At 41.3% G+C, this 13,443-nt stretch overlaps 1 protein-coding gene across 4 annotated transcripts in view; it reads right to left on the reverse strand.

Moving 5' to 3' along the window:
* Positions 1 to 4,512: 4,512 nt before the first annotated feature.
* rps6ka1 (ribosomal protein S6 kinase a, polypeptide 1) overlaps positions 4,513 to 13,443 on the reverse strand; it is a 61,837-nt gene continuing 52,906 nt past the window's right edge. For all 4 annotated transcript variants that reach the window (XM_030045201.1, XM_030045203.1, XM_030045204.1 and 1 more), the window contains 12 exons: positions 12,876 to 12,964; positions 12,343 to 12,407; positions 12,120 to 12,222; positions 11,498 to 11,628; positions 10,599 to 10,724; positions 9,733 to 9,822; positions 9,452 to 9,610; positions 8,541 to 8,702; positions 8,254 to 8,330; positions 7,640 to 7,757; positions 7,237 to 7,374; positions 4,513 to 6,569 (listed from right to left, as the gene is read on the reverse strand). In XM_030045201.1, the coding sequence (XP_029901061.1) occupies positions 6,447 to 6,569; positions 7,237 to 7,374; positions 7,640 to 7,757; positions 8,254 to 8,330; positions 8,541 to 8,702; positions 9,452 to 9,610; positions 9,733 to 9,822; positions 10,599 to 10,724; positions 11,498 to 11,628; positions 12,120 to 12,222; positions 12,343 to 12,407; positions 12,876 to 12,964 (1,381 nt within the window). In that variant the 3' untranslated portion in view covers positions 4,513 to 6,446. The remainder of the gene's footprint in view (positions 6,570 to 7,236; positions 7,375 to 7,639; positions 7,758 to 8,253; positions 8,331 to 8,540; positions 8,703 to 9,451; positions 9,611 to 9,732; positions 9,823 to 10,598; positions 10,725 to 11,497; positions 11,629 to 12,119; positions 12,223 to 12,342; positions 12,408 to 12,875; positions 12,965 to 13,443) is intronic.

Below are 13,443 nucleotides of genomic sequence, written 5' to 3' on the forward strand. Positions count from 1 at the left end.
AATACAATTTTTGCCATATCAAAACTACTCTACATAGTGCAGCCCTGACTGTACTGTCTAATAATTGTGTGTGTTGCAAAATTGTAAAAAGTTAGAGAGTCATTGAACTGTGTGATTTTTAACATTGCTCCTTGAGTAAATGAAGATCTCAGGGATCAAGACAAGATGATGGGTGGTGCATCTTTTATCATGTTGCCTGCTTTTGGAAGATTCTGTTGGTTATGCAACAGCTCACTGTTAAAAAACCATTCATTCTCACTAATCCCGCAACATGCCTTGAGCGCTGCACGCAGATTGTACTTGGGGACCAGGACTTAGCCTGCCTGTAAGAACAGGGATACTTAACAAATAAAGTCAAATGCACACATACTTACACACAACAACAGCCGCTCTTAAGCATTTAGAAAAAGACACACATGGACACACACCAGACAAGTTACTGTCAGTCTCTTCATTGGATGTGCAGAATGCATTTAAGAGCTAAAGTGCCTAATCCATCTCTGACCCGGGCCCATCATCCATTTCCCTCTTTCCATTTCTCCCTCCTCCCTCTTTCCAGTTAAAACAGTGATGAAAGCCTGTTCTCAATCCTTCATACCACACCCTCTGGTCCAGATTACTTTAATCTGTGTGTATGTGTGTGTGAGCGTGTGTACATGTTTTGCTATATTTTGTGAGGAGAAACCACTGTTGTTGCAAGGGCAATTTTGGTTGTGAGGACATTACAGGTGGTCAGTTTAAAGGAGAAAGGCTCATTTTGTCTTATTGGTTAAGGGCGGGCTTAGGCTTACCTCGGTTATGGCTAAGATCAGGGGAAGGCTGTAGAGTTGAATGTAAGTAGTCAGTACCAACATATGTGTGTGTGTGTGTGTGTGTGTGTGGGAATTTCAGTGACTGCATGCCTGTGTGTTTTCTGTGCTTGAATTAAACTGTGTGTATGAGCATGCATCATGGGTCCCTGTTAGTTGTTCATCTGTGGCATCAGGCTTGCATGGTGTGGGTATCCTGCTGAAATGCATGTAGGCAGGACCTTGACTTGGCAGTAGGCTAGTTACACTGAGAGGATTACACCAGCAGTTCTGAGTTTTGTCAGGGGACGGCCCTGCAGAGGCAAGGGTAGAGTTACAGTGGGCGGGGGCCGGGACACAGTGATGGAAAGAGTACTACAAATTGCTACTCAAATAGATGCACTGTTTTGTTTTGTTTGTTTGTTTGTTTGTTTTTTACCTAAGTATAAGTACTACTACTACTACTATAAGTACTACTACTATAAGTACTAACTACTACTGTAGTACTACTACTAACTACTACTGTACTACAAAAAAGTAAATAAAAGTAAAAGTAAAAAGCAGCTCATTTAAAATGTACTCAGAGTGAAAGTTCATGTGTTACTTTTTCAAAGCAGTAACTGTGTTAGGTGTGATCTTTGCCACACAGTTATAAAAGGAGGGGAGAACACTGTTCAAACAACTTTCTTTTAAAGGGGCATCGAAGTGAGGACCCTGTAGACTCAAGTGACAAATGTGGAATCAGCGCATAACAATGGTTGAGTCTACAGGGTTCTCATTGTCCGATCAACTCACAGATATTATTACCCTTTGACATTTATTCCACATTTTTGCCAGTTGAGTCCAGATGATCATCCCTTTTATCGATTGGCCATCTGCAATTTTCCATCATGCACCTTTTCTTGGAAATTTGGAAAAGACAAAAAGCAGAACCAACTAAGCAGAAGCAGATTCTTCTGACTGAGCTTTTATAGTGAAAGGATCCACAATCTGTCCTTGATCATTTGTTCTCTGTCATGGATGTATTTAAAATACAGTGAAGTACAATACTCAAGCAAAATGTGTTTAAGTACAAGTAAAATTACTGATACTTGCAATACTAATATACAATAATAATACAATAATACAAGCATACAAAAAAAGCTATTCATTTACAGCAACATGAGAAAATATAATTATTTACTTCCACCTTTGGGCTGAAACAAAATGTGAGGCAAAGGTGTTGGAGACTGACACATGCAGTCTGTGAGAAGGTACAAAATTATGATTTTGGTGGGCTAGGGTGTGTAGCAGTGAGTTTATTTCAAATTTGTTTCAAGAGTGAAGCTACTCTAGGTTTCATGTAAAAATGATAACAAGAGTGGCGTATAGGATTTGCAAAGTGTAGAGATATGTAATTCACAGAGCCAAAGTAATCCATATTGAGAGAAAAACCCAGCTGCTTCTTTTTACTGACTTAAACCAAGCAGGAGCTGCAGTGCTGTTGGGTCAGTGCAGGATGTTGTGCATTGTGAAGTCATTATATTCATTGCCTATACCATGTTATAAATCACATGCATTGCATCACTGAATGACAGATACATTACCATCATCTCCACCTACATGTATTATACCGCTTAGGTAGCTTGCATTGTGCTTGTGAGCGCGTGCAAGCTGGATTGAATTATGGGTCACCGTTTTTTCACCATAAACAGGATATATTCCCCTGGGTGATACATGACCTGCAGAGAGAGCGAGAATGAGAGAAAGGGTCCAAGTCAGGTTTTTTGTGCTTGCATGTGCATTTGAGCAGCAGCAGCAGAGGGAAGACTCTGCCACTCAATGAAAGCTTAGCTCACATCAGCAAGAGCAGAAACACAAATAGGCGAAAGTCAGTGACTGGAAAGACACCTCTATTAAATCTCCACGCTTCTGTATTACTTATGGTTGTCAGTCCAGTTGAGGCTGTGCACCACCATCCACACATGCAAGCACACACACTCCCATGTGCACCCATCCACCCACTCACTGTCACACACATACAGCTCTGCCCTCAGAAAAAGAAAATGCAGCCTCTATCGCAGAAGGGCGGTTTCATATGACAACTGAGATAAATTGAAGAAACAGGGCCTGGGTGGAAACTGCGCTGTTTTTTTTCCACATCCATCAGATAGGACACAGATGATGGTGGTGATGCTGGTCTTTCTCTGTCCTTTTGCACAGGGTTGTAATTGATACCAGTGGCCTCTCTCTCCTGCTGCAGGCTGAGTCAGTCAGTCGCCGGGTGGGTGTTTGAAACAGTGAGAGGTCATTCAGTCCGCTGTGAATTACTGGCATGACGATGTCAGAGTGCAGAACAGAGCCCACGGGTTCTCTCGAACATGACGGTGTACACCTTCACAGCTTTTGACAAAGTGTCTGAGTGCAGTACAGATGAGGGAAGGAATGTCAGCATTCAGAGGCAGAACATGTCACCGTGCGACTGTTATTTAGGTGAGTGCTGCTGTGCACATAGGGGCTGATGACAGGAGGTAGGAGTTTCCATTGGTAGCTGTAAAATTATTTGTACAGTACCTTTCCTAGAAAAATACAGCTCAAAGTGTTTACCACAGTGCAACAGAATAAAACACTGTGCAATAAAATGAAAATGCAAATATAAAGGAGAATAACACTACAGCAATAGAACTTGTCTAAAAAAAAAATAGATCAATTCTTTTTAAAAGGTGAAGTAAACAATTATACTGTAGATCTTAAGGTAACCTTCATAAATGTCCACAGAAGCTGACTCTCTAGCATCTTTAGGAAAAATATTCTACAGGTTTTGGGAGGTAAAATGAAATGAAATGAAAATACATGAAGGTGCAGTGTAATTAATGTTTTTATGAACAGGAGAAGGAGCTTTAAATCAAGTCTGTAATCAAATCAGTTATTTTCCGATTGTAAGCTCATGTTTTAGAGTACCACCTGCTCTGCCGGCTCATGTCACAGAGTAAGCATGCACTAGCAGGGTGATGAGCATACACTGTGTATGCGGAGGTGACGGGAATGCTGGGTGGAAGAGGAGGAGGAGGAGGAGGGGATGACAGGAGAGAGCACTGCTGGAGTGTCTACGGGCAATCAAAGGCAGATGGAGAGGCAGTGAAGCAAAAACTGTAATTTACATAGTCAGATGTATGCTGTTGGCCTGGGCACAAACTGTATCAAATGGGCAAGAATAAATAAAAAACAGATTTTAGATTGTATTGACTTGAGGTAATTAAAGATGCAGGCTAAGCCATCCCATTCACATTTTTCCTAAATGGTTCAATATAGACAATTGTTTTTTGTTGAATACATGTATTTGACATGTATTTGCTCCTAGCGATCATGAATATTTGAGATGTAGATGCATTTTGGCAGATATTTGAGAGGTAGATCACACTTTTATCAGTTGTTAAGCAATACTTTGCAACATCTTATGAGATCTCCTTAGCCATGTGAGCCTCAAATTTGTTTGTTTTACCTGCATATGAACACAAACCTGCACCTTAACTCCCACCAGTGGCCAGTCATAGTAACACACCAGTCTGTCGGCCTAAGTGTGCAAAAGTCCAGAAAATCAAAGATGCACGCACATAAATGCTTCAAAGTTTACAAGACTCAAAATTAGCAAGATTTTGCAGGATCAAAATAAGAGGAAGATATTTTCATAAACCCTTTAAGATGCAACTTTAAACAAAGAAAAGACAACAAAGGAGACATTTTGTCATATAGCAACTGGATTTTTAATTCAATATTTGTAAGATATAAAAATCTTCATCTTTATGATACAATAACATCTTTATCATTTGTCCGCATTTACTGTAGTCATAAGGAAGGAGACTTGCCACCAAACAAGAATTACATAATTCTGATCCCTTGTGAGGTGAGACTGCTGGTTCATCAATTATTTAGCCACACAGGTCCCTTCCCTTCGACAGATGTACAGTATAGTCTGGCTGTTTGGTCTGCTTTAATGTGTTTTCCATGTAAGACATTCTGCTTCACCTGTAGGCCTAGGCACCAAGCTTAAAGCAGGACCTACCCTATGAAGCTACTTACAATGAGACACATCTTTTACTAATCATAAAGGGTAGGAATGGGAGTTTTTTTTTTTTTTATCATTAATGATGCCTCAGATTTGATTGAGACATCTGCCAACGAAATGAAAACCACTCAGCTAATCAACAGAAATTCAAAGATCATGAATGAGCCGGATAAGCAAACACAGGACCCATTGAAGATATTCCCCATTGATCTGAGTGACAGAAACAACCAGTGACTTGACAAATGGACATTTTACCTGGGAGAATGCATCTGAGGGCTCGGTTCAATGAAGAGAACGGTCAGCCTTACCTCCCCCTTTACATCTCAATAATACAATGCATACAAAACAAAAGAAGAGAACTGTATGGCATTAACTCAGCAGACTAATTATCTGTGATGTGCTCAGCGTCTTTCACTATTTTAAATCACCACTGTCTTTGGACAAAAAATAATAATAAACAAAAACAAACAAACAAAAACAATCAACAACGAAAGCAGCAAACACGAGAAACAGCATTCAATATACATTATCCAAGAAACACAGTGGAAAAAAAAAAAAAACAGAAAACAAGAGAACAAAGAAAATATAGAGAATTTAACATGCCACAATGTTCCTCAGGCAAGTTTCTTTCACAGAAAGCCACCTATGTTACTATTTTTTGTACGTAATAAAAATAACAGACATATCTCAAATGGTTGCCAGCAGGTTGCAGAGTGAAAGGAAGGGAGGGGGGGTGAGGAAGCCACATGACATCATCACGGCAACGGATCATGCACATGACCCTGCAGCATCCCGCAAGACAATACATACACACACACACACACGCACGCACGCGCACACACTGCAAAGTCATGCAACTAACACATACACACATTCTCTGTGAAACAAAATACAAGCATAGATCGACATAAACCAAAACATCAGCATTTGACATTTTCCAGAATTCACATATTCTGGCTGTACCAAAACCAAAGAGGCATTTATGGCAGAAATGTGTCCTTTTTTTTTTTTTTTAATATCCATGTTAATAATGCTCTTTCAAAACATTTAACAGCAACTGGGCAGTGCTGTGGATTTGGCAGCACTACCGGTTAATATAAAGCTCATCAACGTCAGAAAAAAAGAACAGGGAGACAGGCGACAAAACAGGCAGACAGACAGGCGTGCAGCAAGCTGAATGACAACCAATCACAGCAATGTGGAGGAGAGAAAACACTTCCTTTATCACTATCAAAAACATGGCCGCACTGACTCTGTGGCAAGTGACACGCACGCACACACACATACACACACACAAACACACACGCACGCACATTGCGCTAACACATCTGCCAAAAACCTGCACCCTTTTTGCCCTCTGTGCCCCCATCCACCTTCATGTCATTTTGCTAGTCCAATGAGGCCGACTAACAGGGGGTGACAAGCCCATATAAGGAGAATGATAGCAAGAGCGGGACAACTGATGTCACATGATGGGGGCAGGACCACAGTCACTGTTCCTTGGCTGGTAGTAGCAGGTGGACACGAGTCCCCAAGCAAGCTGACTGGGTGGTTTGAGCCAGGAGGTGTGGTTTTGGTCAGTCTCCAGTGAGCTGATTGGTTGTGTTGAGTCTCTACAGGGAAGTGGAGGGGAGTTTCTTGACACGTCTCTGGGCTAGGAAGGAGCTCTCGATGGGCTTGAGCTCAGGAGTGGGTTGGGAGTTCTTCAGGGCGGAGTAGGTGGCTGCCATTGCACCCTGCAGATAGGCACCGACAGGGTGATGTTAGTGGCTGGACAAAACAGTGTATCAAGCCTCCAAAATGCCAAAAAAAAAAAAAAAAAAAAAATCTTTTAAAGGCCAGGCTTTAGTGATGAGATACCACTGCTGCAGCTTCTTTTTAGTCATCAACAAAGTCCCAATAAGGCACTACTTTTCAAACTCAAACACCGTTATTAATGTCCTTTTTGAAAAAAGGAAAATCACAGTATAGTCATGTAAATCTCAAGAATGTCCACCTACAAAACAAGGCAGCAGACAGTGCTTGCTAAGTTTTATTCAGCAAATATGACTATTTTCTTGTATTTTTGAATTTCCAGCCCCAGTGCAAGTTCTCCCTGGAGGAATCTGCAGAGTTTCCTGTTGGTATCACAGGCTGGAAAGAAATTCTAATTTGAGATTTGAGATACAAGACCACCTCATTTTGCAATAGAAGATTGAGGCTCACAAGAAGCTGAATGGTAAATGTCTCATCACTAAGGTTAGTGGTGATTTTGTACTGTGTATGATTTTTTAATGATGGTAATCAACATTTGAATTACCCAACCAATCCTTTAATTAAAACTAAGATTGCACCACTTTATACTTTAAATATAGTAATTTGGTGATAGTGACTATTTTCAGACAAGCCCCCTGGCTTCATTACCTTGACCAGTTTGGGGTCCTGGTGTGGGAGCTGACTGTTGGGCAGGTGGTCTCTCTGGACGATCCAGGGGTGTCTGAGGACCTGCTTGGCTGTCAGTCTCTGATGGGGGTCCACATGAAGCATCTTGGACACAAGGTCCTGGAGGGAGCGCACATAAAATATGCACGTGAGATTGACAACAGAATGAGTGTAGAGCAATTTTTAAGGAACAGGAGTCTGCGTTCAGTAGTGCCAGGTATTCTGGGAAAGTTGGCAAAGCAGTTTTCCAGTAAACTTATGCTGAGTGCAGGGGACCACATTACAAAACATGTACAAAAATTTGTCTTAACCACAGTGCACTTTTGAAATGAATCTATGAGGTTGGTCAGGTGAAGGAAGGTGAGCATTCGTGCACTACTTGTACCTTGGCAGCATCAGACACGGCATCCCAGTTGCCTCCAGTCAGACTGAAGTGGCCACTGCCTATCCTACTCAGGATCTCATTTGGAGTGTCCTCAGGTCCGTTAGCAAATGGAGTGAAACTGGTGGAGGAGAATGGGACAGAGACTTGAGTGAGTGGGAGGGACAGACAAAGAAAAGTGTGTTTTTTAAAGGATAGCTTGAAATTTTTGATATGAGGTTATAGGAGTGGTGAACAATTACGTCAAAAAAAAAAAAAAAAAAAAAAGAACCGTTTTAAGGATCCACAGAATACATCACGCTCCAATGCATAGTAATCATGGCGGTTTTCAACAAACAAACAACTTCCAATAAAAGGAGGGGTCTGAGAGCACAGTTAAGTAGCAAATGTGGATACTGAAAACATTTTTTGGTATTTGTTGTGGTTTTAAATGCTTTCCACTGCAGTTGTTTTTTTTCCAGGCTAGGGCTGGCAACAAGATCTCCATCCAGAGGAGTTGCCCGATGTTACATCCATGCAAAGATATCACTAATGATCAGTAACTCAAACAACCTTATGTCAAAAATTTTGCAGTATCCCCTTTAAGAGTGTGTTCAAGAGTGTTTGTTGTTATTCACCCAGCCAGCATGGTGTACAGCAGGACTCCGAGACTCCAGATGTCACAGCCTTCGTCATAGCCTTGACGCTTCAACACCTGCAATGCAAGATCAGAGATAAAAAACACATGAGGTCAAGGTCTGCACTATATCAAATCAGTGTAATGTGATTTACTTTTCAGCTGATGTTTGGTCTGTCAGAAAAAAACATAGAAAATGTAATCATGCTCAGCATGAGGGGCAGCACACATCGTCAGTGTGATCATGACCAACCAATCGTGATTGTCAAACTGACAACACTGACTCACCTCAGGAGCTACGAAGTTAGCTGTGTAGCATGGAGTCATCAGCAGGCCGTTGTTGGCACGCAGCTGCTTGGCGAAGCCAAAGTCACAGATCCTGATCGACTCTGGATTCCCTGACTCATCGACATACAGAATGTTGCTGGGCTTCAGGTCTCTGTGCACCACCTGAAGGGAGGAGACGGATAAAATTAAGAAATAAGATATGTGAGAAAAAGAAAAGCAGGAGAAGAAACAGTAGAGCAAAGGAAAAAGACAGAACAAAACCGATTCTGTTGGATATATCCACCAGTATTTGTTTTTCTTTGAAATATGTATTTATACAATTCTTGCATTACCTGCATGCCAGAAAACTTATAAAATTTTGTTATAAAAATATATATATACATCTGTAAAATATTAAAACCCAACAGTAACAGGACAGTAAAAGTATTGGTCAAAGGGCTCTAGCAAGGCCTTTACTGTTTACTACGCCAAATCCTGTGGAAACCAATCAACTAGTAACCAAATGCCCTTGATTTCACATTTTTTTCATTTTGATGCATGCCACGTATTTTACAGGAAACTCCTCAGTCAGTACATGTGTTGGAGACAATTTATTATTTTCCTATAACTGCTTGATTTCCCCCGGGATCACTGAAGTTTCATCTAATCAAATTTAGTAACAGATTTGAGAATATTCTATATTTAAAACTATGGGTACAATGTCATACCCATAACCACAGTAATAAATAACCTCTCAGGTGTTATTGCTGTTTAGATATGTTGTGATTTCATAAAGTACCTCTTTGTAGTGTGTTATCTGTACTGTATGACCTCTCCTGACCATTTAGTAAATATAAACTGAGGCTAAACTCCAAAAAGAGACAAATAAAGAGCATAAGCAGCAGTCTGATGTGGGTCAGTGTGTTTCTCACCCCCTGTGAGTGGAGGTACTCCACAGTCTTAGTGATGGTGTGGAGCACAGCGCTGGCCTCACGCTCAGAAAATAACTTCTGCTTGAGGATGCGATCCAGCAGCTCTCCTCCACGCATCAGCTCCGTCACCAGGAACACCTGCTTCCCATTGTCGTACACCTACAACACACACACACACACACATTATCACCTCATTAACTGCGTCTGACTGCGCGTTACTTACTTCCTTCTAACAAGGCAAATGATAGGCCTTGGTTGCTAGAGTGTGTGTGTGTACTCACATCCTTCAGTGTTATGATGTTGGGGTGCTGTCCATATCTAAGAAGAATCTCAATCTCCTCTGAGGGGTCTGTACTGGTCTTGTCAATCATCTGTCAATCACATGAAAACATCAATCACACAGGCAGACTCAGATTTAGACTCTGAGTTAGTTCATGATTTTCAAGATGCATATTTCTACATGTTTGTATCCCTGCTTCTGTGGAATAATTCACTGTTAATTCTCATTTTATGCGTATGAATGCATGTCTTGTGTCATTTACTGTGTGGAATCCTTACTCTTTTGTTCAAGTCCATCATCATCAATGTGCCCTCACTTTTTAAGTAAAGGTTGCTTAATGTAATTTGATTTTTATCTAATGACAAAATCACCTGACAAGAGACAGACAGACAGACAAGTGACTAAAAAGCAATTGGGTGAAGGCTTTCCCAGATTACTGCTGTGCTATCAGGGGATTAAACAATTCTATGATTTGACTAAAGCCCATTTGATTGAATTAACTTTTGTGTTTTGCAGGTTTTTTTTTTCATGTTTGGGCTACTGTGTGCAGTCAAAGTCAGTTGGCGTGCTTAATGGATGTTTTTAAATTGTACATAGCACTGCAACCTCAGCTAAGGCTCAGGTTGCAGCGCTAAAATTGTTCTGTGCCATCATCAGGATATTGTGTCAAAATAAAAAGTCTTAATTTTTACCGTTAAACATACATTTATTTGTACTTTCAGAGAATCAGGCTAATAGCAAATATCATATTAATACAGTAACCTCCTATAGAGGAGAATGCAGATCCATAGTGGCTACATTCTTACGCAATGTGTGCCATGTAGGAGCCTTTTCAGTGTATGTGTGTGTGTGTGTGTGTGTTCAGACCTTGACGGCGTATTCTGTGTTGGTGGCTTTGTGGATGCAGCGTTTACAGACAGAGAAGGAACCCATGCCGATGTCTTCCTTTAGCACGTAGCCATCGCTGAACAACAGGTTTTTCCCATGTAACTGCTGCAGAGGGAGAGATGAGAAATGCATGAGTGTGTGTATGTGTATGTGTGTGTGTGTGTGTGTGTGTGTTGGACATGGTGGTGAGGGGCTGAATCAAAGGAGCTGGAATCAAAACCCTACAGCATTTTCTTCTTGTTCTTGCTCTCTGTTTAGTACACACTCACTCACACACACACACACACACACAGTATATACATGTATATACATGTACACACAGCTAAATGCAGTTCCAGCCAGGCGTGAAACAGGATATAAAAGCATTTACTGCTGCTTATTCCTTTACTGCTATTAAGCCATTTCACAGCTTTCCTCCTTGCCTGGCTTACATGGACAGTGCATTTTTCACTGACTCATTCATCAGTTCATCACAGGAAATCAAACTGGACCAATATCCCCATCTACTGGCCAAACAGTGACTTAGGTAAGCATGGATTACCATCATTAGTCAGAGCCAAGGATTACATAACACCACCGATGTGCTTGCATGTAAGCACTAAACACAAGTGCTCTTGAATTGCTTGATTATATGTTGAGAGTGAGAGTGAAAATGCTCCCTTTTGGAAAGCAATCTGTTTGTGGATGCTGGGTTAGAAAGGCTGCGTGTTGAGGCGTTAAAGCAGGAGTTGAAAACCATATTTTCATGCACAGTGAGAAGAAGGAGCACACTTGCACTTTCCTGGCAAGACATCAGAAACTTCCACAATGTATGTCTTGTAACTCCCTGTGGCACTGTGGTGGAGTCTAATGAGTCCTACGAGAGATTGACAGCTCACCTGGACCACTGGGTGTGGCGGAGCCTGGGGTGATTCCTCTGAGCCCTCCTCCTCTAACATCGTCGATGCGACAAAGCTAAAGCCTCTGAAGAGCTGGTGGGCTCCAGCGCTGGGCGGCACGCCGGGGGAGTCTGGGAGGAAATGAGGAAACACAAGGATTAGAAATGTAAAGCATCACATAATGACAGACACACACAGGATGAATAGACGATGACTATCACAAGTCCCATTTCCAGGGGGCATTGCTATCACTGATATCATTACTGTGACGCAAACAAATCGCAGCTTAAACTCACTAAATGAGGCAATTTTGGGTAGACATGCACATACATTTTTATGAGCTCTGTGATAATGGAGTATTTACTGTATGAGTTCATTGTGCCTGACTGGCTCAGCTCGTGCAGTGATTCAGAATGATGCGGGCCACATGGAGGCCTTCCAAAGATGAAATGAAGGCTCATTTTGTTTCATTTGAACAAACAGCATCCTGTATTGATCATTTCAGCTGAGGGGGAAATAATTTAATAATTTCTGCTTAACTGCTTTCAGTGAGCTAAGCACGATAGGAAATGGACACGGAGTCAACAGATGAACTGCACCGGGTGGACTTTGAGTTTCTGACCTTTTGGGGTGCGGGAAGTGAACTCCGAGTCAAAGTAGAAGGTGTCATCGGGACGAGCCACGGCCGGCCTGAATGGCGGCTTTATCTCTTTACGGAAGAGTTTCTGGAAGGAACAAATGACCTTTACTCACCGAGCACAGATGAAACTTGATGAGGAAAATCCAAAGCTGTATTTTAATATCGTGTATGTATTGTAAATGATAGTGAAATGTCCTGCACTCACATTCCAGTCTATGGTGGAGAAGAAGCAGTGTCGTTTGATCTCCTCCGCACCGTCAGCTCCAGACCCTGCCAGTGCAACATTCCCATTAAACAATATTGATCTCAACCACAGGGTCAATACCAAACACTGTTTTTATAATTAAGACATGTACAATATACCAAGGGCTATTTTCCTAGACTGTTAACCCCCCACTGACACTTGATGACCAAAGAAACAAACGATTAGGCTTCACCTTTCAGAATGAAATTGTATATGACGGTGTTTCCAGAGCCAGTAAGTAACACTGAGTCATCCACATATTGATGGACTTTGAATGTAACTGTACACTTGTGTGGCGTTCTTTCAATAAAAAAAATATCAAATAAACCTTTGTGGGTTACATATTTAGAAACACAAGAAAGCAGATAACTGTTTGCCAGTTGGAATGTCAAATTTTGGAGGCTCAGTATCTCAGGGCTGAAATCCACCCTGACAAAACCTTATTATTCCGAGCTCACGGGTTGTAAGAGTCGTGTTCATCATTTGGTACTAACCCAGCCTGTTGGAAGGGTTCCTCTTGAACAAAGCCCTGAGCAGAGACTGAGCCTCGGCACTCAGAAACTGAGGCATTCCCAGACGAGCCCTGCAAGGAGAGAAACACAACACACACAGTTCCTTTGTCATTCATGATATGGAATGAGACTTAAGCAACCGCCAGACTAATCACTATTTAACCCCAGGGGGAATCCTTATGAAAGTAATACTTTGAATAGCTATATGACAGCTGACAGATGGTTTGGGACTGCCACTAGAGATTGGACGATATGAAAACTGAAAAGCGTAGTTATTGTAACCACAACTGTCATAGTTTTCGGTATTGTTGAATGTGTTGAAAATGTCAATTACTAATACAATCACAAGGTAAAATACCAGTACAACACAAATAATGCCATATGTTAACATTAGAAATACACAAAACAAGTGTAGTTTTCTATATATTGTTTACATTAATAGAGGGATCTTGCACAGGAAACATACCAACAGTGTTTCTCCCCCTTGAACACGTTAAGACCTGAAGTTGAATAATCGATTAGCTGCCAATTATTAAATTAATCACTAACC

This window comes from Myripristis murdjan, chromosome 22 (assembly GCF_902150065.1).
Source record: "Myripristis murdjan chromosome 22, fMyrMur1.1, whole genome shotgun sequence".
NCBI classification, from domain to species: Eukaryota; Metazoa; Chordata; class Actinopteri; order Holocentriformes; family Holocentridae; genus Myripristis; species Myripristis murdjan.